Source organism: Pithys albifrons, chromosome 30, assembly GCF_047495875.1.
Source record: "Pithys albifrons albifrons isolate INPA30051 chromosome 30, PitAlb_v1, whole genome shotgun sequence".
NCBI classification, from domain to species: Eukaryota; Metazoa; Chordata; class Aves; order Passeriformes; family Thamnophilidae; genus Pithys; species Pithys albifrons.
The window spans coordinates 131,296-156,733 of record NC_092487.1 but is presented as its reverse complement, the minus strand read 5'-3'; the positions used below and the strand labels follow the sequence as shown (position 1 = coordinate 156,733).

General features: G+C 51.2%; 2 protein-coding genes across 2 annotated transcripts; both read left to right on the top strand.

The window, feature by feature from the left end:
* Window positions 1–6,433: 6,433 nt before the first annotated feature.
* Window positions 6,434–16,130, top strand: TCHH (trichohyalin). Its single transcript, XM_071579347.1, has 4 exons — window positions 6,434–6,571; window positions 8,040–9,507; window positions 9,685–15,065; window positions 15,144–16,130. Exons 1-4 carry the CDS (start codon window positions 6,434–6,436, stop codon window positions 16,128–16,130), a joined length of 7,974 nt encoding a protein of 2,657 aa, XP_071435448.1.
* Window positions 16,131–19,669: 3,539 nt separating this feature from the next.
* LOC139683884 (protein S100-A11-like) lies at window positions 19,670–25,302 on the top strand. The gene is made up of 3 exons (XM_071579396.1): window positions 19,670–19,756; window positions 23,992–24,129; window positions 25,023–25,302. Exons 1-3 carry the CDS (start codon window positions 19,754–19,756, stop codon window positions 25,182–25,184), a joined length of 303 nt encoding a protein of 100 aa, XP_071435497.1. The 5' UTR covers window positions 19,670–19,753; the 3' UTR covers window positions 25,185–25,302.
* The last annotated feature ends 136 nt before the right edge of the window (window positions 25,303–25,438 follow it).

The following is a 25,438-nucleotide window of genomic DNA, read 5'->3' as shown; positions in this document are numbered from 1 at the left end:
TTTAATTAATTTTTATTAAATTTTTATTATTTTCATTAAATTTTTATTAATTTTTAATTAATTTTAATTAATTTTTATTAAATTTTTATTATTTTCATTAAATTTTTATTAATTTTTAGTTCATTTTAATTAATTGTTATTAAATTTTTATTAATTTTTATTAAATTTTATTAAATTTTAATTATTTTCATTAAATTTTTAATAATTTTTAATTCATTTTAATTAATTTTAATTAAATTTTTATTAATTTGAATTAATTTGAATTAATTCCTAATTAAAGAGGCAGCAGAGGTGCCAGGAGGGTCGGCCACTGGAGCCAGTTGGACAGGACTGGGTTCATCCCAGTTCTCCTCCATGGAAAGTCACCCCCGGTGGTTCCTGCTCCAGAAATTCCTTTCAGGAGCTCCATAAAAATCTCCTGGTTGGGGTTGGGGGTTTTTCCTTCTGGAAAACGGGACATAAAAAAGGCTCTTCAAGGAACGAGCCAAAGGAAAATCTCCTAAAAGGGGGACCCAGAAGGGAAAAGCGGGAGGAGTTTTGGAGCATTTGGAGCTTCTGCTGGAAGGGGCCCCTGGGCAAGGTTGGAACGGGGATGGTCCCAAAGGTCCAACTCATGTGAACAGAGACACCAGTTTTATGGATTATGAATATTTTATATATTATAGACAGGACATTTTATATATTGTAGATATTTTAATGTATCAGAGACACGGATTTTTATGTGTTATGGATATTTTTATGTATTATAGACACAATTTTATGTGTTAAAGACATTTTTGTATATTATAGACAGGAAATTTTGTATATTATATACAAATATATATATATATATATATATTTATATTTATATTTTTTATTTTATAGACATAATTTTTATATATTATATACACACATTTTTATATATTAAAGACACGAATTTTTATATTTTATAGATATTTTTATGTATTATAGACACAATTTTATGTGTTAAAGACATTTTTGTATATTATAGACAGGAAATTTTGTATATTTATATACAAATATATATATATATATACAAATATATATATATATATATATATTTATATTTATATTTATATATTTTATAGACATAATTTTTATGTATTATATACATATATTTTATTACATTAAAGACACGAATTTTTATATATTATGGACATTTTTATATATTATAGACAGGAAATTTTGTATATTATAGAGAGATATTTTTATATTTTATAGACATAATTTTTATATATTATATACATATTTTTTAATATATTAAAGACACGAATTTTTATATATTATGGACATTTTTATATATTATAGACATGACATTTTATATATTGTAGATATTTTTATGTATTAGAGACACGAATTTTTATGTGTTATAGACATTTTTACATATTATAGACACAATTTTATGTATTAAAGACATTTTTGTATATTATAGACAGGAAATTCTGTATATTTATATACAAATATATATATTTTTATATATATATATTTATATTTATATTTTTTATTTTATAGACATAATTTTTATATATTATATACACACATTTTTATATATTAAAGACACGAATTTTTATATGTTATAGATATTTTTATGTATTATAGACACAATTTTATGTGTTAAAGACATTTTTGTATATTATAGACAGGAAATTTTGTATATTATATACAAATATATAGATTTATATATATATATTTATATTTATATATTTTATAGACATAATTTTTATATATTATATACCTATATTTTAATATATTAAAGACACGAATTTTTATATATTATAGACATGGAATTTTTATATGTTATAGACATTTTTATATATTATAGACACAATTTTATGTATTAAAGACATTTTTGTACATTATAGACAGGAAATTTTGTATATTTATATACAAATATATATATTTATATATATATATATATTTATATTTATATTTTTATATTTTATAGACATAATTTTTATATATTATATACATATATTTTAATATATTAAAGACACGAATTTTTATATATTATGGACATTTTTATATATTATAGACACGAATTTTTATGTTATTGACACACATTTTTATATATTATAGACATATATTTTTATATATTATAGACACGAATTTTATATATTATGGACAAATTTTTATATATTATGGACAAATTTTTATATACTATGGACCCACATCTTTATATTTTATAGCCATAATTTTTATATATTATAGATATGCATTTTTATATATTAATTACAGACATGTTTTTATATAGTAGACATGAATTTTTATATAATATAGACATTTTTATATATTATAGACGTGAATTTTTCTATATTACAGATATTTTTATATTTTTAGACATAATTTTTATATATTATATACACACATTTTTATATATTAAAGACGCCAATTTTTATATATTTTGGACATTTTTATATATTATAGACATGTTTTAATAAATTATAGGCAAAGTTTTATATAATATGAACACGTTTTTATATATTATAGACACATTTTTTTCTATATTATAGACATAATTTTTATATATTATGGGCATAAATTTTTATATATTATAAACACACATTTTATATATTATAGACATGATTTTTATATATTATAGACACAATTTTTATATATTATAGACATGAATTTTTGTGTATTACAGACAGATATTTTTACATTTTATAGACATTATTTTTATATATTATAGACATAAATTTTTATATATTATAGACTCGAATTTTTATATGTTATGGGCATATATTTTATATATTATAGACACACATTTTTATATATTATAGACACGAATTATTATATTTTATAGGCATAATTTTTTACCATATTACAGCCATAATTTTATATATTACTGACATAATTTTATGTATCACTGACATAATTTTTACAGACATAATTTTACAGACATAATTTTATATTTTATAGACTCGAATTTTTATATATTATGGGCATATTTTTATATATTATAGACACACATTTTTATATATTATATACACGAATTATTATATTTTATAGGTATAATTTTTACCATAATAGAGACATAATTTTATATATTACAGACATAATTTTATATTACAGACATAATTTTATATATTAGAGACTCGAATTTTTATATATTATGGGAATATATTTTTATATATTATAGACACATTTTTATATTTTATAGGTATAACTTCTACCATATTACGACATAATTTTTACCATATTACTGACATAATTTTATATATTACAGACATAATTTTATATTACTGACATAATTTTATATATTACAGACTTGAATTTTTATATATTATGGGCATATATTTTTATATATTATAGACACACATTTTTATATTTTATAGGCATAATTTTTACTCTATTACAGACATAATTTTATATTACAGTCATAATTTTATATATTACAGATATAATTTTATTTTACAGCCATAATTTTATATATTACTGACATAATTTTATATTACAGTCATAATTTTATATATTACAGACATAATTTTATATATTATAGACTCGAATTTTTATATATTATAGACACACATTTTTATATATTATAGACACACGTTTTCATATTTTATAGGCATAATTTTTACCATATTACTGACATAATTTTATATATTACTGATATAATTTTATATTACAGCCATAATTTTATATATTATAGACTCGAATTTTTATATATTACAGACATAATTTTATATATTATAGACTCGAATTTTTATATATTATGGGCATATATTTTTATATATTATAGACACACATTTTTATATATTATAGACACGAATTTTTATATTTTATAGGCATAAATTTTACTCTATTACAGACATAGTTTTATATATTACAGACATAATTTTATATCTTACTGACATAATTTTATATATTACAGATATAATTTTATATATTAGAGACATAATTTTATATATTACTGACATAATTTTTTATATTACAGACATAATTTTATATATTATAGACTCGAATTTTTATATATTGTGGGCACACATTTTTATATATTATAGACACACATTTTTATATTTTATAGCCATAATTTTTACCATATTACTGACATAATTTTATATATTACAGCCATAATTTTATATTACAGACATAATTTTATGTATTACTGATATAATTTTATATTACAGCCATAATTTTATATATTACAGATATAATTTTATATATTACAGATATAATTTTATATTACAGCCATAATTTTATTTTACAGCCATAATTTTATATATTACAGCCATAATTTTATATATTACAGATATAATTTTATATTACAGCCATAATTTTATATATTACAGCCATAATTTTATTTTACAGCCATAATTTTATATATTACAGCCATAATTTTATATATTACAGATATAATTTTATTTTACAGCCATAATTTTATATATTACAGATATAATTTTATATTACAGCCATAATTTTATTTTACAGCCATAATTTTATATATTACAGCCATAATTTTATATATTACAGATATAATTTTATATTACAGCCATAATTTTATATATTACAGCCATAATTTTATTTTACAGCCATAATTTTATATATTACAGATATAATTTTATATTACGGCCATAATTTTATATATTACAGCCATAATTTTATATATTACAGATATAATTTTATATTACAGCCATAATTTTATATATTACAGCCATAATTTTATATATTACAGACCCCCATTTTTGGACATCACCAACCCCAATTTCAACCCCTCATAAATTTTATTTATTCCAGCCCCACATTTTTTTCCTCCCCAATCCCCCACCAACACCCAATTCCACCCCACGCCTCCCTCCAGGAGTGCAGGACGTGCCTTGGAGCCACTCCAGGTCCTCTCCAAGCCCAAACCCACCCGACCCCACCCGGCCCTGTGCCGGAACTGCCGCCCAACTGCTGCTATTTCGGGGTTCAAATGATAGGGAAGGGCCCGAGGAGAAGTCAAAGAACCCGTTTGAGGACGGGGAGGCTCAGCTGGGCTTGGCCAGGGATGAATCAGGACCATCTCCACAAGGGGTGGCTCCTCCTGGAGCTCCACAGGGACCCTATAAAAGGTCCCTGGTTGGCCCCTGGCCCCACACGGCTCCTCGACAACTCTACTCGGTCCCCGACGCTCCTTGGGGTGAGTTGCTCCTTCTAGAACGTTCCTTTCCTTCTGGAATGTTTCTTGGCCTGGGTTGTGTCTCCAAGGTTGGCATTGGGTGCCCGAGTCGTTCTTGGCATCGCTTTTTCTGAGCTTTGTGTGGTTTCCTCTCCGTGTTCTTTGGACACTGTTGTGGGTTTTCTGTTGGGAAAAAGGGAGAGGTTTGGTGGCTTCCTTGGGTCTGGAGTCACATCCCAGTTGGAAGGAGCAGATTGGAGAAGTGGCTTGTTCTCCATCTCCCAAATCCTTGGGATTTGGGATGCAGAGGGTGGCACGTGTGTCCCTGCACGTTGCTGAGGTGGGGAGGGACACACAGCAGAGCTGCTTCTCCAGCTCAGATCTCACCACTGATGGTCCTGATAAGAGGTTGGAGAACCTCTGAGGAGGAGGGAAGGAAGGAGGTGGCTTTGGAGGTTTCCAGGAAGAGCTTTTGAGGTCTCTGACCCACAGACATCTGGTCAGAGCTTTTGAGGTCTCTGACCCACAAAGATCTTGTCTCAGGCTGTGTCAGGGTTGGGTTGAACATCCTCTAAGTGGCTTCACGGAGGGTTCTGTGCCAGGCACAGGCAGAGCTGAGTGTCCTGGAAACATCACAAGGACATGGAGTTGCTGGAATGAGCCCAGAGGAGGCCACAGAGATGCTCCAAGGGCTGGAGCTCTGGAGACAGGCTGGGAGAGCTTGGAGGAGGCTCTGGGGAAACCTTGGAGACCTTCCAGGTGTCCCTGCCCATGGCACAGGGGTTGGACTTGGATGATCCCTGAGATCAGCTCAGTTGGTTAAAACTTGGTTGTAACAATGCCAAGGTCAAGGGTTCAATCCCCTTTGTGGGCCACTGACTTAAGAGTTGGACTTGATGATCCTTGGGGGTCCTTCCAGCTCAGAATAGTCTGGGATTCTGGGATTCTTCAAGTCCCTTCCAAGCCAAACCATTCCATGGTTCTCTGATGATCATCTCTGGCACAGCCCACATGGGGCAGGTTCTTGGGGCTTCTCTTGAGTCACCACCCCCAGATTCCATAAACACATCCTGCCATCCCCTATCCAAAGTCCCTCAGACACGTCAGGAGGACATTGGAGGACACTCCTCATCCCACTGAAACCCTCAAGCACTGGAATTCCTTCCCAGTGCTCTGGGGATGCAGATCTTGCCATAACATGGAGAGGACCCGTCACACAGACCCAGCCTGACCTCAGCAGCTCTCCCTCCTCTATCCATGCATGGATCCAAGAACATCTCCCATGCTTTGGTCTGCTCCTTTCCTTCCAGGCTTGTTTGAACCTGCAGGAAGATGTCCAGCCTCTCAGACAGCATTTCCAACATCATCAGCATCTTCCACAAATATGCCCAGAAAGATGGAGACTCCTCCACCCTCAGCAGGAGGAGGATGAAGGAATTCATCCAGAGGGAGTTTGCAGATGGACTCGCTGTGAGTGTGGCTTCAAAGGGAGGGTTTGACTGCAGGGACTGCAAAATCTTCTTCTGGAGAGGGGTTGGTTCTTCTGGCAGAGGGATGGGGAGGCTTCAGCCAAAGGGGAGCTGGGGTTGGGTTCCTTTGCGATGGGGAAGGGTCTGGAGAACTCCTGGGGGAGCTGGGGGGGCTCAACCTGGAGAAAAGGAGGCTCAGGGGGGACCTTCTGGCTCTGCAATCCCTGAGGGATCCAGGGAAAGGGTGGGATCTTCTGCCAGGGAAGAGGGACAGGCCAAGGGCAAGGGTGGGATCTTCTGCCAGGGAAGAGGGACAGGCCAAGGGCAAGGGTGGGATCTTCTGCCAGGGAACAGGGACAGGACAAGGACAAGGGTGGGATCTTCTCCCAGGGGGGACCTTCTGGCTCTCTGCAACTCCCTGATGGATCCAAATGGGTTGGGTGAGCAGGAGCTCCCCAGGGATGGACATGAAGGGGAGGAGAGACCCAGGAGGGTTCCCATGGTGTGGAAAGAGGAAAGAAAACCAAGGAGAAAGGATGAGAGTCTTGTGGTGGTTCTCCAAGAGAGACACTGAGGGGCTGGAGCTTGGCCAAGGATGATAAGGGGGCTGGAGCAGCAGGAGGAGGGTCTGGAGAACTCCTGAGGGAGCTGGGGGGGCTCAGGCTGGAGAAAAGGAGGCTCAGGGGGGACCTTCTGGCTCTGCAATCCCTGAGGGATCCAGGGCAAGGGTGGGATCTTCTGCCAGGGAAGAGGGACAGGCCAAGGGCAAGGGTGGGATCTTCTGCCAGGGAAGAGGGACAGGCCAAGGGCAAGGGTGGGATCTTCTGCCAGGGAACAGGGACAGGCCAAGGGCAAGGGTGGGATCTTCTGCCAGGGAACAGGGACAGGCCAAGGGCAAAGGCCCTCAGGCTGTGCCAGGGGAGGGGCAGGTGGGACATGAGGAGGAATTTCTTTGTGGAAAGGGTGGGGAGACCTTGGAAGGGGCTGCCCAGGGAGGGGGTGGAGTCCCCACCCCTGGAGGTGCCCAAGGAACACCTGGAGGTGGCACTGAGTGACAAGGGGGGGATGGGGCCCAAGTTGACCTTGGAGGTCTTTTCCAGCCTCAGTGATTCTGGAATTCTGGCATTCTGTGACTACTCTGATGGCTCTTCCAAGGCATTTTGCCATGAGCAAATGGGCCAAAGCTGGAGAATCAACCATGGGGAGTTGTGGTTTTCTTTCCCTGGTGGGAAGTGTATCCAGGAGAAGGAGAACAGCCCATCCCAAAGAGAACAGAGCTGGTCATCTGCAGGCAGGAAACAACCAGGACTGTGGGGAACAAAACCAGCCACCTGTTGCAGAGCCCCAAAAGTGAAGGTGTGAGAGGTGGAAGGAGAAGAGGTCGTGGTTGGCCCATTTTGCATTTCTCTACCAGGGAGCAGAAGGACCAAACCCCCTTTGATGTTCCCCTGTGTGTGTTTTCCCTGCAGAAGCCACATGACCCTCAGACCATCGAGAAGATCCTGCAGTTCCTGGAGTGGGATGGGGATGGGAGGATAGAATTTAATGAGTTCCTCCTTCTGGTGTTCAGAGTGGCCAAATGCTGCTACTGGTACCTGCCCAGGGCACCGCACCTGCTGCAGAGGACAAAGCTGCCAACTGGGGGCAAGACACTCCAGGAGCTCGAAATCAAGAGCAGGGAGAGCCACCAGCACCTCCAGGAGGAGGAGCAAAGGTGGGACAGGAGCCACCCCACGTCCTGTGACCCTGAAATGCGACAAGACACGAAGGTCACCGAGAGGGAAACGTTAGAGGAGATAAGGAGGGACCAACGATGCAACACGAGGAGAAACCAGAGGCCACGAGGAGCAGATGGAGGCAGGGCCAACCAGCCACTCAGAGAAGAGAGAAGCTGCTCCCACCAAGAAGAGCTGGAAAGGGAACGTGGGGTGGAAAGCCTGGAAAGGAGACACCCACATCAGTCATACCTTGAGGAACCTCTAGAGCTTGGCCTGGGGCCAGAGGGACGTGTCTGGGAGCAAAGAAGGGGCCAGCAAAGGGAAGCTGAATATGAAGAAAGGGAAAGAGAGATCCAGGAGGAACAGGAGAGGGAAGGGAGAGGTGATCCAAGAAGAAGAGGGAGAGTGAGGGAGAGGAGGGTCGATCGTCAACGAGACCTGGAGCTGGAGGTCTCTGAGCGCCGCAGCCTCCAGAGCCGGGACAGGGAGGTCAGAGGGGCCTCCAGCAGGGACAGAGTCACTCAAGAGGTTGAAGGTGATGGAAGGAGAGAACGTGAGTCAGTGAGGTATGAGAGGACCCGGGATGCAAGAGTTGCAGCAGCAGAAGTTGATGTGAAGGTTCACAGAGAGGTCAGCGAAAGGGAACCACGTGAGGAGCTGAGAAGGAGAGAACGTCCCTATGAGCGTGAAGAAGTGGAAGAAGAGAGGAGGGTCTGCCCAAGAAGAGAGAGAGAAGAGCCCCTTGTGGTGAGAAGGGTCGATCATCAACGAGACCTGGAGCTGGAGGTCTCTGAGCGCCGCAGCCTCCAGAGCCGGGACAGGGAGGTCAGAGGGGACACCAGCAGGGACAGTGTCACTCAAGAGCTTGAAGGTGATGGAAGGAGAGAACGTGAGTCAGTGAGGTATGAAAGGACAAGAGAGACCAGAGCAGCAGAAGCCAAAGCTGATGTGAAGGTTCACAGAGAGATCATTGAACTGGTGCCACGTGAGGAGCTGAGAGGGAGTGAACGTCCCTGTGAGCGTGAAGAGGAAGAGAGGACGGTCTGCCCAAGAAGAGAGAGAGAAGAGCCCCTTGTGGTGAGAAGGGTCGATCGGCAACGAGACCTGGAGCTGGAGGTCTCTGAGCGCCGCAGCCACCAGAGCCGGGACAGGGAGGTCAGAGGGGCCACCACCAACCTGAGAGAGACACGAGAGCTTGAAGATGGTGGAAGGAGAGAACGTGAGTCAGTGAGGTATGAAAGGGCAAGAGAGACCAGAGTTGGAGCAGCAGAAGTTGATGTGAAGGTCCACAGAGAGTTCAGTGAACTGGTGCCACGTGAGGAGCTGAGAAGGAGGGAATGTTCTCGTGACTGTGAGGAGGAAGAGAGGAGGGTCTGCCCCAGGAGAGAGAGAGAAGAGCCTGTTGTGGTGAGAAGGGTTGATCGGCAACAGGAGCTGGAGCTGGAGGTCTCTGAGCGCCGCAGCCACCAGAGCCGGGACAGGGAGGAGCAAAGGGACACCATAAAGCAGAGAGAAACACAGGAGAGACGTGAAACATGTGAAGGTGATGGAAGGAGAGAACGTGAGTCAGTGAGATACGAAAGGACAAGAGACACAAGAGTTGCAGCAGCAGAAATTGATGTGAAGGTCCACAGAGAGATCAGTGAACTGGTGCCACGTGAGGAGCTGAGAAGGGAACGTCCCTGTGAGCGTGAAGAGGAAGAGAGGAGGGTCTGCCCCAGGAGAGAAAGGGAAGAACCCCTTGTGGTGAGAAGGGTTGATCGCCAACGAGACCTGGAGCTGGAGGTCTCCGAGCGCCGCAGCCTCCAGAGCCGGGACAGGGAGGTCAGAGGGGCCACCAGCAGGGACAGAGTCACTCGAGAGCTTGAAGGTGATGGAAGGAGAGAACGTGAGTCAGTGAGGTATGAAAGGACACGAGACACAAGAGTTGCAGCAGCGGAAGCCGACGTGAAAGTCCTCAGAGAGATCCGTGTACAGGAGCCACGTGAGGAGCTGAGAAGGAGGGAATGTTCTCGTGACTGTGAGGAGGAAGAGAGGAGGGTGTGCCCAAGAAGAGAGAGAGAAGAGCCCCATGAGGTGAGAAGGGTCGATCGTCAACGAGACCTGGAGCTGGAGGTCTCTGAGCGCCGCAGCCACCAGAGCCGGGACAGGGAGGTCAGAGGGGACACCACCAACCTGAGAGAGACACGAGAGCTTGAAGGTGATGGAAGGAGAGAACGTGAGTCAGTGAGGTATGAAAGGACAAGAGACACAAGAGTTGCAGCAGCAGAAGTTGATGTGAAGGTCCACAGAGAGATCAGTGAACTGGTGCCACGTGAGGAGCTGAGAAGGAGAGAAGGTCCCTCTGAACGTGAAGAATTGGAAGAAGAGAGGAGGGTCTGCCCCAGGAGAGACAGAGAAGAGCCTGTTGTGGTGAGAAGGGTCGATCGCCAACGAGACCTGGAGCTGGAGGTCTCTGAGCGCCGCAGCCTCCAGAGCCGGGACAGGGAAGTCAGAGGGGCCACCAGCAGGGACAGAGTCACTCAAGAGTTTGAAGGTGATGGAAGGAGAGAACGTGAGTCTGTGAGATATGAAAGGACACGAGACACAAGAGTTGCAGCAGCGGAAGCCGACGTGAAAGTCCTCAGAGAGATCCGTGTACAGGAGCCACGGGAGGAGCTGAGAAGGAGGGAATGTTCTTGTGACTGTGAGGAGGAAGAGAGGAGGGTCTGCCCAAGAAGAGAGAGAGAAGAGCCCCTTGAGGTGAGAAGGGTCGATCGGCAACGGGAGCTGGAGCTGGAGGTCTCTGAGCGCCGCAGCCACCAGAGCCGGGACAGGGAGGAGCAAAGGGACACCATAAAGCAGAGAGAGAGACAGGAGAGACGTGAAACATGTGAAGGTGATGGAAGGAGAGAACGTGAGTCAGTGAGATATGAAAGGACAAGAGAGACCAGAGCAGCAGAAGTTGATGTGAAGGTCCACAGAGACATCAGGGTAAGGGAACCATGTGAGGAACTGAGAAGGAGGGAACGTCCCTGTCAGCATGAAGAAGTGGAAGAAGAGAGGAGGGTCTGCCCCAGAAGAGAGAGGGAAGAGCCTGTTGTGGTGAGAAGGGTCGATCGGCAACAGGAGCTGGAGCTGGAGGTCTCTGAGCGCCGCAGCCACCAGAGCCGGGACAGGGAGGAGCAAAGGGACACCATAAAGCAGAGAGAGAGACAGGAGAGACGTGAAACATGTGAAGGTGATGGAAGGAGAGAACGTGAGTCAGTGAGATATGAAAGGACAAGAGACACAAGAGTTGCAGCAGCAGAACGTGATGTGAAGGTTGACAGAGAGATCCGTGAACTGGAGCCACGTGAGGAGCTGAGAAGGAGAGAACATCCCTGTGAACATGAAGAAGTGGAAGAAGAGAGAAGGGTCTGCCCTAGAAGAGAGAGAGAAGAGCCCCTTGTGGTGAGAAGGGTCGATCGTCAACGAGACCTGGAGCTGGAGGTCTCTGAGCGCCGCAGCCACCAGAGCCGGGACAGGGAGGACAGAAGGGCCACCAGCAGGGACAGAGTCACTCGAGAGCTTGAAGGTGATGGAAGGAGAGAACGTGAGTCTGTGAAATATGAAAGGACAAGAGACACAAGAGTTGCAGCAGCAGAAGTTGATGTGAACGTCCACAGAGAGATCCGTGTACAGGAGCCACGTGAGGAGCTGAGAAGGAGGGAATGTTCTCGTGACTGTGAGGAAGAAGAGAGGAGGGTCTGCCCCAGAAGAGAGAGAGAAGAGCCCCTTGAGGTGAGAAGGGTCGACCGGCAACAGGAGCTGGAGCTGGAGGTCTCTGAGCGCCGCAGCCTCCAGAGCCGGGACAGGGAGGTCAGTGGGGCCACCACCAACCTGAGAGAGACACGAGAGCTTGAAGGTGATGGAAGGAGAGAACGTGAGTCAGTGAGGTATGAAAGGACAAGAGACACAAGAGTTGCAGCAGCAGAAGTTGATGTGAAGGTTGACAGAGAGATCAGTGAACTGGAGCCACGTGAGGAGCTGAGAAGGAGGGAATGTTCTCGTGACTGTGAGGAGGAAGAGAGGAGGGTCTGCCCAAGAAGAGAGAGGGAAGAGCCCCTTGTGGTGAGAAGGGTGGATCATCAACGGGAGGTGGATCTGGAGGTCTCTGAGCGCCGCAGCCTCCAGAGCCGGGACAGGGAGGTCAGAGGGGCCACCAGCAGGGACAGAGTCACTCAAGAGCTTGAAGGTGATGGAAGGAAAGAACGTGAGTCAGTGAGGTATGAAAGGACACGAGAGACCAGAGCAGCAGAAGCCAAAGCTGATGTGAAGGTTGACAGAGACATCATTGAACTGGTGCCACGTGAGGACCTGAGAAGGAGGGAACATCCCTGTGACCGTGAGCAGGAAGAGAAGAGGGTCTGCCCCAGAAGAGAGAGGGAAGAGCCCCTTGTAGTGAGAAGGGTCGATCGGCAACAGGAGCTGGAGCTGGAGGTCTCTGAGCGCCGCAGCCACCAGAGCTGGGACAGGGAGGTCAGAGGGGCCACCAGCAGGGACAGAGTCATTCGAGAGCTTGAAGGTGATGGAAGGAGAGAACGTGAGTCAGTGAGGTACGAGAGGACAAGAGACACAAGAGTTGCAGCAGCAGAAGTTGATGTGAAGGTCCACAGAGAGATCAGTGAACTGGAGCCACGTGAGGAGCTGAGAAGGGAACGTCCCTGTGAGCGTGAAGAGGAAGAGAGGAGGGTCTGCCCAAGAAGAGAGAGGGAAGAGCCCCTTGTGGTGAGAAGGGTCGATCGGCAACAGGAGCTGGAGCTGGAGGTCTCTGAGTGCCGCAGCCACCAGAGCCGGGACAGGGAGGTCAGTGGGGCCACGACCAACCTGAGAGAGACACGAGAGCTTGAAGGTGATGGAAGGAGAGAACGTGAGTCAGTGAGGTATGAAAGGACAAGAGACACAAGAGTTGCAGCAGCAGAAGTTGATGTGAAGGTTGACAGAGAGATCCGTCAACTGGAGCCACGTGAGGAGCTGAGAAGGAGGGAATGTTCTCGTGACTGTGAGGAGGAAGAGAGGAGGGTCTGCCCGAGAAGAGAGAGGGGAGAGCCCCTTGTGGTGAGAAGGGTGGATCATCAACGGGAGGTGGATCTGGAGGTCTCTGAGCGCCGCAGCCTCCAGAGCCGGGACAGGGAGGTCAGAGGGGCCACCAGCAGGGACAGAGTCACTCGAGAGCTTGAAGGTGATGGAAGGAGAGAACGTGAGTCTGTGAGATATGAAAGGACACGAGACACAAGAGTTGCAGCAGCAGAAGTTGATGTGAAGGTTGACAGAGACATCATTGAACTGGTGCCATGTGAGGAGCTGAGAAGGAGAGAACGTCCCTGTGAACGTGAAGAAGTGGAAGAAGAGAGGAGGGTCTGCCCCAGAAGAGAGAGAGAAGAGCCCCTTGTGGTGAGAAGGGTCAATCGTCAACGAGACCTGGGGCTGGAGGTCTCTGAGCGCCGCAGCCACCAGAGCCGGGACAGGGAGGAGCAAAGGGACACCATAAAGCAGAGAGAGACACGAGAGCTTGAAGATGATGGAAGGAGAGAACGTGAGTCAGTGAGGTATGAGAGGACAAGAGACACAAGAGTTGCAGCAGAAGAAGCCGATGTGAAGGTTCACAGAGAGATCCGTGAACTGGAGCCACGTGAGGAGCTGAGAAGGAGGGAATGTTCTCGTGACTGTGAGGAGGAAGAGAGGAGGGTCTGCCCCAGAAGAGAGAGAGAAGAGCCTCTTGTGGTGAGAAGGGTCGATCAGCAACAGGAGCTGGAGCTGGAGGTCTCTGAGCGCCGCAGCCACCAGAGCCGGGACAGGGAGGTCAGAGGGGACACCACAAACCTGAGAGAGACACGAGAGCTTGAAGGTGATGGAAGGAGAGAACGTGAGTCAGTGAGGTATGAAAGGACAAGAGACACAAGAGTTGCAGCAGCAGAAGTTGATGTGAAGGTTGACAGAGAGATCCGTGAACTGGAGCCACGTGAGGAGCTGAGAAGGAGAGAACGTCCCTGTGAACATGAAGTGGAAGAAGAGAGGAGGGTCTGCCCAAGAAGAGAGAGAGAAGAGCCCCTTGAGGTGAGAAGGGTCGATCGCCAACGAGAGCTGGAGCTGGAGGTCTCTGAGCGCCGCAGCCACCAGAGCCGGGACAGGGAGGTCAGAAGGGCCACCAGCAGGGACAGAGTCACTCGAGAGCTTGAAGGTGATGGAAGGAGAGAACGTGAGTCTGTGAGATATGAAAGGCCAAGAGAGACCAGAGCAGCAGAAGCCAAAGGTGATGTGAAGGTTGACAGAGACATCATTGACCTGGTGCCACATGAGGACCTGAGAAGGAGGGAACGTCCCTGTGACCGTGAGCAGGAAGAGAGGAGGGTCTGCCCCAGAAGAGAGAGGGAAGAGCCCCTTGTAGTGAGAAGGGTTGATCGTCAACGAGACCTGGAGCTGGAAGTCTCCGAGCGCCGCAGCCACCAGAGCCGGGACAGGGAGGTCAGTGGGGCCACCACCAACCTGAGAGAGACACGAGAGCTTGAAGGTGATGGAAGGAGAGAACGTGAGTCAGTGAGGTATGAAAGGACAAGAGACACAAGAGTTGCAGCAGCGGAAGCCGACGTGAAAGTCCTCAGAGAGATCCGTGTACAGGAGCCACGTGAGGAGCTGAGAAGGAGGGAATGTTCTCGTGACTGTGAGGAAGAAGATAGAAGGGTCTGCCCCAGAAGAGACAGAGAAGAGCCCCTTGTGGTGAGAAGGGTCGATCGTCAACGAGACCTGGAGCTGGAGGTCTCTGAGCGCCGCAGCCACCAGAGCCGGGACAGGGAGGTCAGAGGGGACACCACCAACCTGAGAGAGACCCGTGAGGAAACCATCCTGGAGGTCCTTGAAGATGAACAGGAGATTGATGAAGGACGAAGCATCTACCAAACCCTGGAGGTGGATAACAGGGACCTCTACCCCCCAGGAGAGGAGGGGCCTGTCAGTGACCTGAGGGTCTCCTACGTCCCGGCTGACCCCGAGGAGCGGCCCGAGGTGAGGGTGGTCCCTCAGCCCCTGGAGCCCCAGACCGTTGCCTACCTTGTCCAGGTGATCCAGAACCTCAATGATCCCAACTCTACCACCTACAGGATTGTGTGTCACCAGCCTGACAACCTGGACCAGCCCATCTATGCAAAGAAATGCTACGTGACCACCCAACCACCCACTGTCCCCTGTGACAGGGACAACCACCCAGAGCCACCACCCCAAAGGGATGAGGGACAACCTGAGGAGCTCAAAGTGCCACCTTCCAGCTGCCAGGAGAACCCAGAGGTTCTCAGTGAGGAGCAAGTTGGAGCAGAGGTGAAGGAAGGAGCTCACCAGGCTTCTACCTCCAAGCCAGATGTTGTTAAAGGTGACTCTTGCAGGGTGAAGATCAAGGAGGACCAGAGGCAGAACCAGCGCCCTGAGGTCCCTACCACGGAGAAGAATGAACCCCAGGGAGATGGATCCAAAGGCACCCGGGAGAAGGTGCCCAGATCCACCTGCCAGGTGAGGGAGCAAGAGGACAGCAAGGCCAAGGGTTGTCCATCTCTGCTCCAGGCTCTGGAGCCACGGGAGGTCCACGAGGAGAGCCGTGCCCGTGTGCCCCGGAGAGAAGAAACCACCCGAGTCCATGAGGACATCGAGGTCCTCCCACCAGGAAAGAGCTGCCAGGAGGAGAAGAGCAAGAGGAGCCTCCAGAAAGGAGGTGATTCCAAACTTCCACGGGAGGAGGAGCCATGTCTTGGCCCCGAGCAGAGCCAGGGACCACCCCTGGACTCGCAGCAGGAACCAGGTTGTCCCACCAAGGGTGAAGCCAAGGTGGTTTAGGGGGAGCTGGTGGAGCTTCTCCAAGGCTTTTTTGAGGATTGATCTGCTCCCTGCTTTCGGTTTGGGATGTGGTGGGACAGAAGTGATGGACTCAAAAAGGTTCTTGAGAGGGTGTCAAGGGGGTTTTGGGGTTTTCCACCCTCAAGATCTGCCCTTCATGATGTTTCTCCACCAAACTTCAGTATTTAATCACTTTTTCTGCTCTAATTGGAGTCCTTGGGGTCTCTCTGTCCTTTGTGTCTCTGTCATCTCTCCTACCCTGTGGTGTGACCCCTCAGCATCTCCCCATGCTCAGCCACCCCAGGCCCCATGGCTGGTTCTCACCACCTTCTACTGCCAAGAAAAACCTCCCAGTAGCTCAACCATCATTTCAGGGGCCTGAAAGTCCTCAAATCTGGGGAGAAAAAATCCCATTTTTGAGGATTATAACCCCAAAAGCAGCCGAGAAAAATTCCAGCTCCATCTTTGGGGGGTGTTTGGAGCAGCCACAGGGTGGTGGTGGGTGGGGGGTCCTCCTTCTTCTTCTTCTTCTTCCCATGGATGTACTGCATGAAAAACCTGAATAAACAGCTGGTGACTGCAGTGAGTGGTGCCAACCTTGGTCCTTCTGCTGCTCCTCAAGAGGCTGGGAGGGTGGGGAGAGGGTGACTGCACTGAGTGGTGCCAACCTTGGTCCTTCTGCTGCTCCTCAAGGGTCTGGGAGGGTGGGGAGAGGGTGACTGCACTGAGTGGTGCCAACCTTGGTCCTTCTGCTGCTCCTCAAGGGTGTGGGAGGGTGGGGAGAGGGTGACTGCACTGAGTGGTGCCAACCTTGGTCCTTCTGCTGCTCCTCAAGGGTCTGGGAGGGTGGGGAGAGGGTGACTGCACTGAGTGGTGCCAACCTTGGTCCTTCTGCTGCTCCTCAAGGGTCTGGGAGGGTGGGGAGAGGGTGACTGCACTGAGTGGTGCCAACCTTGGTCCTTCTGCTGCTCCTCAGGGGTCTGGGAGGGTGGGGAGAGGGTAACTGCACTGAGTGGTGCCAACCTTGGTCCTTCTGCTGCTCCTCAAGGGTCTGGGAGGGTGGGGAGAGGGTGACTGCACTGAGTGGTGCCAACCTTCGTCCTTCTGCTGCTCCTCAGGGGTCTGGGAGGGTGGGGAGAGGGTGACTGCACTGAGTGGTGCCAACCTTGGTCCTTCTGCTGCTCCTCAAGGGTGTGGGAGGGTGGGGAGAGGGTGACTGCACTGAGTGGTGCCAACCTTGGTCCTTCTGCTGCTCCTCAAGGGTCTGGGAGGGTGGGGAGAGGGTGACTGCACTGAGTGGTGCCAACCTTGGTCCTTCTGCTGCTCCTCAAGGGTGTGGGAGGGTGGGGAGAGGGTGACTGCACTGAGTGGTGCCAACCTTGGTCCTTCTGCTGCTCCTCAAGGGTGTGGGAGGGTGGGGAGAGGGTGACTGCACTGAGTGGTGCCAACCTTGGTCCTTCTGCTGCTCCTCAAGGGTGTGGGAGGGTGGGGAGAGGGTGACTGCACTGAGTGGTGCCAACCTTGGTCCTTCTGCTGCTCCTCAAGGGTCTGGGAGGGTGGGGAGAGGGTGACTGCACTGAGTGGTGCCAACCTTCATCCTCCTGCTGCTCCTCAAGGGTCTGGAGGGGCTGGGAGGGCATCACATTGCCCAGCTTGGGTCACATCACATCAGATGTTCCTCCTAATCCCACCAGGTGTCCACGAGCCCACCTCCTCCTCCAGGCTGGTGCCAGAGCGATTCCCAAGGGTCTGTGCCAGCCTGGAGCACAAGGAGATGCCCCCAGTGCTGCCAGCACTACTCCAGATGCCCCCAGTGGTGCCAAGACCATCCCACACACCCCCAGCAGTGCCACGACCACCCCAGATGTCCCCAGTGCTTCCAGCACCACCCCAAATGCCCCCAGAGCTGCCAAGACCACCCCAGATACCCCAAGTGCTGCCAGGACCATCCCAGATGCCCCAAGTGCTTCCAGGACCACCCTAAATGCCCCCAGAGCTGCCAGGACCATCCCAGATGCCCCCAGAAGTGCCAAGACCACCCCAGATGCCCCAGCAGTGCCAGGACCATCCTACACACTCCCAGCAGTGCCACAACCATCTCAGATGCCCCCAAGAGTGCCACTACCATCCCAGATGCCCCCAGAGCTGCCAGGACCACCCCAAATGCCCCCAGTGCTGCCAGCACCATCCAAGATGTCCCCAGTGCTGCCAAGACCACCCCACACACCCCCAGCAGTGCCACAACCATCCCAGATGCCCCAAGTGCTGCCAGAACCATCCCAGATGCCCTCAGAGCTTCCAGGACTGTTCCAGATGCCCCCAGTGCTTCCAGCACCCCCCCAGATGTCCCCAGAGCTGCCAGCACCATCCAAGATGTCCCCAGTTCTGCCAAGACCATCCCACACATCCCCAGCAGTGCCACGACCATCCCAGATAACCCAAGTGCTGCCAGGACCATCTCAGATGCCCCCAGAGCTTCCAGAATCATCCCAGATGCCCCCAGTGCTGCCAGAACCATCCCAGATGCCCCCAGCAGTGCCAGGACCATCCCAGATGCCCCCAGAGCTTCCAGAACCATCCCAGATGCCCCCAGCAGTGTCAGGACCACCCCAGATGCCCCCAGCAGTGCCAGGACCATCCCAGATGCCCCCAGTGGTGCCAGCACCATCCCAGATGCCCCCAGCAGTGTCAGGACCACCCCAGATGCCCCCAGCAGTGCCAGAACCACCCCAGATGCCCCCAGCAGTGTCAGGACCATCCCAGATGCCCCCAGTGCTGCCAGAACCATCCCAGATGCCCCCAGCAGTGCCAGGACCACCCCAGATGCCCCCACATCCCAGAACTCCTCGTGGCTCCTGGAGAACCTCAGGAGATGCCTGAGGAGGAACCTCAGCCCCGAGGGAGAAACTTCTGCTGTTCCCAAAAATGGAGGAGAAAAACATCTCAGTGGGGAGCAGAAAACTGAGAGAAGGAAGGAAAACATTTTGGGGAGGGTTTCTTGGAGCTGTTCCACCTCCCAGAACTCCTCGTGGCTCTTGGAGAACCTCAGGAGGTTCCAGAGCAGGAAACTCAGCCCGGAGGAGGAAACTCAGCCCCGAGGGAGAAACTTCGACTGTTCCCGAAAGGAGGAGGAGGAGGAGGAGGAGGAGGAAGAGGAGGAGGAGGAAGAGGAGAAGGAGGAGGGGAGGAGGAGGAGGAGGAGGAGGAGGAGGAGGAGGAGGAGGAGGAGGAGGAGGAGGAGAAGGAGGAGGAGGAGGAGGAAGAGGAGAAGGAAGAGGAGAAGGAGGAGGAGGAGGAAGAGGAGAAGGAAGAGGAGAAGGAGGAGGAGGAGGAGGAAGAGGAGAAGGAGGAGGGGAGGAGGAGGAGGAGGAGGAGGAGGAGGGAAGGAGGAGTGGAAAGGGCCAAAGTGGGCAGAGCCCGGGTTGGGAGGGGCACTGCACATTCCTGGGCAGAGCAGGGGGCGTGGGCAGGTCCCGATCTGCTGTCGGAGCGGGGATTGCCCAACACAGCCCCGGCAAGGGCGGTGCCCGCAGCGCCAGAGGTGCCACCGAGCCCGGAGCCACCTCCGGATCCATCAGAGCCAACCCAGCAGTGCCCACACCGAGTCCGGTGCCAGCCCAGCCATGGTGAGTGAGCAGAGACCCCCGGGGTGGGCACATGGAGCGGGTTCCAGAGGGGTGGAGGGTGCCAAGGGAAGGCTCTGCCAGGGAGGGACCCTGGGCATTGGAAGAGGGGGCAGAGGGAGGGCAGAGGGTCCCTGAAGGTGTGGGGATGGTGGGAGAGAGTGGAGGTGCCAAGGGAAGACTCTGCTAGGGAGGGACCCTGGGCATGGGCAGAGGGGGCAGAGGGTCCCTGGAAGAAGAGGGGGTTCCAGAGGGGTGGGAGGGAATGAATGGTGCCAACAAAAGCTGTGCCAGGGAGGGACCCTGGGCATGGATAGAGGGGGCAGAGAGTCCCTGCAGGTGTGGGGACAGAGAGGTGGTTCCATAGGGGTGGAGGGTGCCAGGGGAAGGCTCTGCCAGGGAGGGGCCCTGGGCATGGGTAGAGGGGGCAGGGGGAGGGCAGAGGGTCCCTGGAAGGAGAGGAGGTTCCAGAGGGGTGGGAGGGAGTGAATGGTGCCAACAAAAGCTGTGCCAGGGAGGGTCCCTGGGCATGGGAAGAGAGGGCAGGGGGAGGGCAGAGGGTCCCTGGAAGGAGAAGGGAGATCCAGAGGGGTGGGAGGAAGTGAATGGTGCCAACAAATCTGTGCCAGGGAGGGACCCTGGGCAGAGGGAGGGCAGAGGGAGGGCAGAGGGTCCCTGCAGGGGTGGGGCACAGAGGTGGTTCCACATGGGCAGGGGGCAGTGCCAGGAGCTTTCCCTGCAAGAGGTCCCAGAGAGGGAGGGAGATGCATTTGGCTCAGGAGAGTGGATGGTGCCAATAAAAGCTGTGCCAGGGAGGGTCCCTGGGCATGGGAAGAGAGGGCAGGGGGAGGGCAGAGGGTCCCTGGAAGGAGAAGGGAGATCCAGAGGGGTGGGAGGAAGTGAATGGTGCCAACAAATCTGTGCCAGGGAGGGACCCTGGGCAGAGGGAGGGCAGAGGGAGGGCAGAGGGTCCCTGCAGGGGTGGGGCACAGAGGTGGTTCCACATGGGCAGGGGGCAGTGCCAGGAGCTTTTCCTGCAAGAGGCCCCAGAGCTGGAGTGGGATGGGCTTGGCATGGGAGAGAAGGGATGGTGCCAAGGCTGAGCTAAGGCTGTGCTGGCAAAGGGCTCTGGGCATGGGGAGGGGGCAGAGAGGGAGGGCAGAGGGTCCCTGCAGGGTGAGGGGGGGACTAAAGGGTGGCATCTGTGTTGTTGCCCTCCCTTCCCCACTGTTTCCATGCCCACCACCAGCCTCGGGCTCTGCCCACACCCCCAGCACTGGGAGGGGGAAGAGGAACCAGGAGCTGAGGGCAGAGGGAAGTTGGCACCTCTCAAATGAACGGGAAAGGCTGAACTGAGGGCAGGATGTGGCAGGGAGGGCCCTGGAGCTGAGGGTGGCATGGGAAGGGCAGGATGCCCCCCTGGCACTGCCTGCACTGCCCTTCCCAGAGTCACTGCAGGGGAAAAGCCCCAAATGCCCCCCTGGACTGTCCATGCTCCCCCCCTTGCCCTGTTCATGCCCTCCCTTTGCCCTGTCCATGCCCTCCCTTTGCCCAGTCCATGCCATCCCTTTGCCCTGTCCATGCCCTCCCTTTGCCTTGTCCATGCCATCCCTTTGCCCTGTCCATCTCTTCCCTTTGCCCTGTTCATGCCCTCCCTTTGCCCTTTCCATGCCCTCCCTTTGCCCAGTCCATGCCATCCCTTTGCCCTGTTCATGCCCTCCCTTTGCCCTGTCCATGCCCTCCCTTTGCCCAGTCCATGCCATCCCTTTGCCCTGTTCATGCCCTCCCTTTGCCCTGTCCATCTCTTCCCTTTGCCCAGTCCATGCCATCCCTTTGCCCAGTCCATGCCATCCCTTTGCCCTGTCCATGTCTCCCCCTTCCCCTGTCCATGCCCTCCCCTTGCCCTGTCCATGCCCTCCCCTTGCCCTGTCCATGCCCTCCCTTTTCTCTGTCCATCCCTTTCCCTTGCCCATCTCCTCCCCTTGCCCTGTCCGTGCCCACCGGAGAAGCCCCAGGCCATCCCTGCCCCATCCCTGCCCCATCCCTGTGCCACCCTTGCCCCATCCGTGCCCGGGGGCAGCAGATCGAGGATCCAACTGAAATTCTTCTCTGCTGACTCAGTTTTTCCCCGGGAGGGGCAGGAGGGAAAAGGGAAGGGCTGAAATTTCTCTCTCCACAAAAGCAGCCTCAGCCCTGGTGGCACCACCAAGGTGGGCACTGCCATCCCACCCCGGTGGGCACTGCCATCCCACCAAGGTGGCACTGCCATCCCACTCCGGGTGGGCACTGCCATTCCACTCCAGTGGGCACTGCCATCCCACCCCAGTGGGCACTGCCATCCCACTCCAGTGGGCACTGACATCCCACTCCGGTGGGCACTGCCATCCCACTCCGGGTGGGCACTGCCATTCCACTCCAGTGGGCACTGCCATCCCACTCTGGGTGGGCACTGCCATTCCACTCCACTGGGCACTGACATCCCACTCCAGTGGGCACTGCCATCCCACTCTGGGTGGGCACTGCCATCCCACTCCAGGTGGGCACTGACATCTCACCCCGGTGGGCACTGCCATCCCACCAAGGTGGCACTGCCATCCCACTCCGGGTGGGCACTGCCATTCCACTCCAGTGGGCACTGCCATCCCACCCCAGTGGGCACTGCCATCCCACTCTGGGTGGGCACTGCCATCCCACTCCAGGTGGGCACTGACATCTCACCCCGGTGGGCACTGCCATCCCACTCTGGTGGGCACTGCCATCCCACTCCAGTGGGCACTGGCATCCCACTCCAGGTGGGCACTGCCATCCCACTCCAGGTGGGCACTGACATCTCCCCCCAGTGGGCACTGCCATCCCACCCTGGTGGGCACTGCCATCCCACTCCACTGGGTACTGACATCCCACTCCAGTGGGCACTGTCATCCCACTCTGGTGGGCACTGCCATCCCACTCCAGGTGGGCACTGACATCTCACCCCGGTGGGCACTGCCATCCCACTCTGGTGGGCACTGCCATCCCACCCCAGTGGGCACTGCCATCCCACTCTGGGTGGGCACTGACATCTCACCCCGGTGGGCACTGCCACCCCACCAAAGTGGGCACTGCCATCCTACCCTGGTGGGCATTGCCATCCTACTCTTGTGGGCACTGCCATCCCACTCTGGGTGGGCACTGACATCCCTCCCTAGTAGGCACTGTCATCCCACCAAGGTGGGCACTGCCATCCCTCCCTGGGGGCATTTTCCACCACCCCCTCCCCATTTCTCCGGGTCCTTCCCGTGCAGAGAAATGACCCACCAGGAACAAACACCGCTGGGCAGGGCGGGCAGAGGTGCCACCCACTGCTCCTGGAGGGCACCCAGGGCCAATGGGTGGCACTGCATGGCTGATGGGTGGCACTGCATGGCTGATGGGTGGCATTGCAGGGCCGATGGGTGGCACTGCAGGGCCGGTGGGTGGCATTGCAGGGCCGATGGTTGGCATTCCAGGGCCAATGGTTGGCATTGCAGGGACGATGGTTGGCACTGCAGGGCCCATGGTTGGCATTCCAGGGCCGATGGGTGGCATTGCAGGGCTGATGGTTGGCATTCCAGGGCCCATGGTTGGCATTCCAGGGCCGATGGGTGGCATTGCAGGGCTGATGGTTGGCATTGCAGGGCCGATGGTTGGCATTGCAGGGCCCATGGTTGGCATTGCAGGGCCCATGGTTGGCATTACAGGGCCCATGGTTGGCATTGCAGGGATGATGGGTGGCATTGCAGGGCCCATGGTTGGCATTGCAGGGCCCATGGGTGGCATTACAGGGCCGATGGGTGGCATTGCAGGGCCCATGGTTGGCATTGCAGGGCCAATGGTTGGCATTGCAGGGATGATGGTTGGCATTGCAGGGATGATGGGTGGCATTGCATGGCCAATGGATGGCATTGCAGGGCCAATGGATGGCATTGCAGGGACGATGATTGGCATTGCAGGGCCCATGGTTGGCATTGCATGGCTGATGGTTGGCATTCCAGGGCCCATGGTTGGCATTGCAGGACTGATGGGTGGCATTCCAGGACTGATGGGTGGCACTGCAGGGCCGATGGGTGGCATTGCAGGGCCAATGGGTGGCACTGCATGGCTGATGGGTGGCATTCCAGGGCCCATGGTTGGCATTGCAGGGCCGATGGGTGGCATTCCAGGGCCGATGGGTGGCATTGCAGGTGGCATTCCAGGTGGCATTCCCGTTGTCCCCACAGCCCACCGAGACCGAGCGTTGCATCGAGTCCCTCCTGGCCGTTTTCCAGCGCTACGCGGGCCGGGAAGGAGACAATTCCACCCTCTCCAAGAGGGAATTCTTGGCCTTCATGAACACCGAGCTCGCCGCCTTCACCAAGGTGAGGGTCACCAGGCAGGAGAAGCTGTGCCAGCTGTGCCCAGGGGGGCTGGGGGTGTCTCATCCCCCTTGGAAGTGTCCAAGGAGGGGTTGGAGCAACCTGGGATAGCAGAAGGTGGCCCTGCCCATGGCAGGGGGTGGGACTGGATGGGCTGCCCCAGCCCTGGAAGTGTCCAAGGATGGGTTGGATGGGGCCTGGAGCCACCTGAGACACCAGAAGGTGTCCCTGCCCATGGCAGGGGGTGGGACTGGATGGGCTGCCCCAGCCCTGGAAGTGTCCAAGGACGGGTTGGATGGGGCCTGGAGCCACCTGAGGTACCAGAAGGTGTCCCTGCCCATGGCAAGGGGTGGGACTGGATGGGCTGCCCCAGCCCTGGAAGTGTCCAAGGATGGGTTGGATGGGGCTTGGAGCCACCTGAGGTCCCAGAAGGTGTCCCTGCCCATGGCAGGGAGTGGAGTGAGTTGGGCTTCAAGGTCCCTTCCAACCCAAACCATTGGGGATTCCACCAATTCACAGAATCCCTGAGGTTTGAAAAGCCCTCCAAGGTCACCAAGTCCAACCTGTGCCCCATCCCCACCCTGTCACTCAGTGCCACCTCCAGGTGTTCCTTGGACACCTCCAGGGGTGGGGCAGCCACAAGGATGGATTCAGGCTGGAAAAGCTCTCCAAGGTCACCAAGCCCACCCTGTGCCCCATCCCTGGAAGTTGGTCAGGGCTTGGACCACCCTGGGACAGTGGGAGGTGTCCCTGCCCATGGCAGGGGGTGGCACTGGTGACCTTTAAGGTCCTTCCAGCCCAAACCATTCCATGATTCCATGAGCTCAGCAGCTGCTGTTCCACACCTGGAGCAGGTCCAGCCTCATGGCAAAGGTCCATTCCCATCTCTGTTGCAGAACCAGAAGGATCCAGGTGTGGTGGACAGGATGATGAAGAAGCTGGATCTGAACAGTGATGGGCAGTTGGACTTCCAAGAGTTCCTGAACCTCATTGGGGGCATTGCTGTGGCCTGTCACAACAGCCTGGTGGTCAATGCCCCTGGTCCACAGAAACCCTGAGAGCCACAGCCACTCCACCTCTGAGAACATTCCATGCACAACTGGAAGCACCAAAGATGGAGACAGCCCCTTCCTTCCTTCTTTTTTATGTATGAAATAAAAGGATTTATGTCCTGGCTCAAGGTTTGGTTTCAGCACCAGGAAAGGAGCTCCAGGGGGAGGAGCAGCACAGGATCCTTGAGGTGGGAAAAGACCTCCATGGTCATGGAGTCCAACTGTGTCCCATCCCCACCTTGTCACTCAGTGCCACCTCC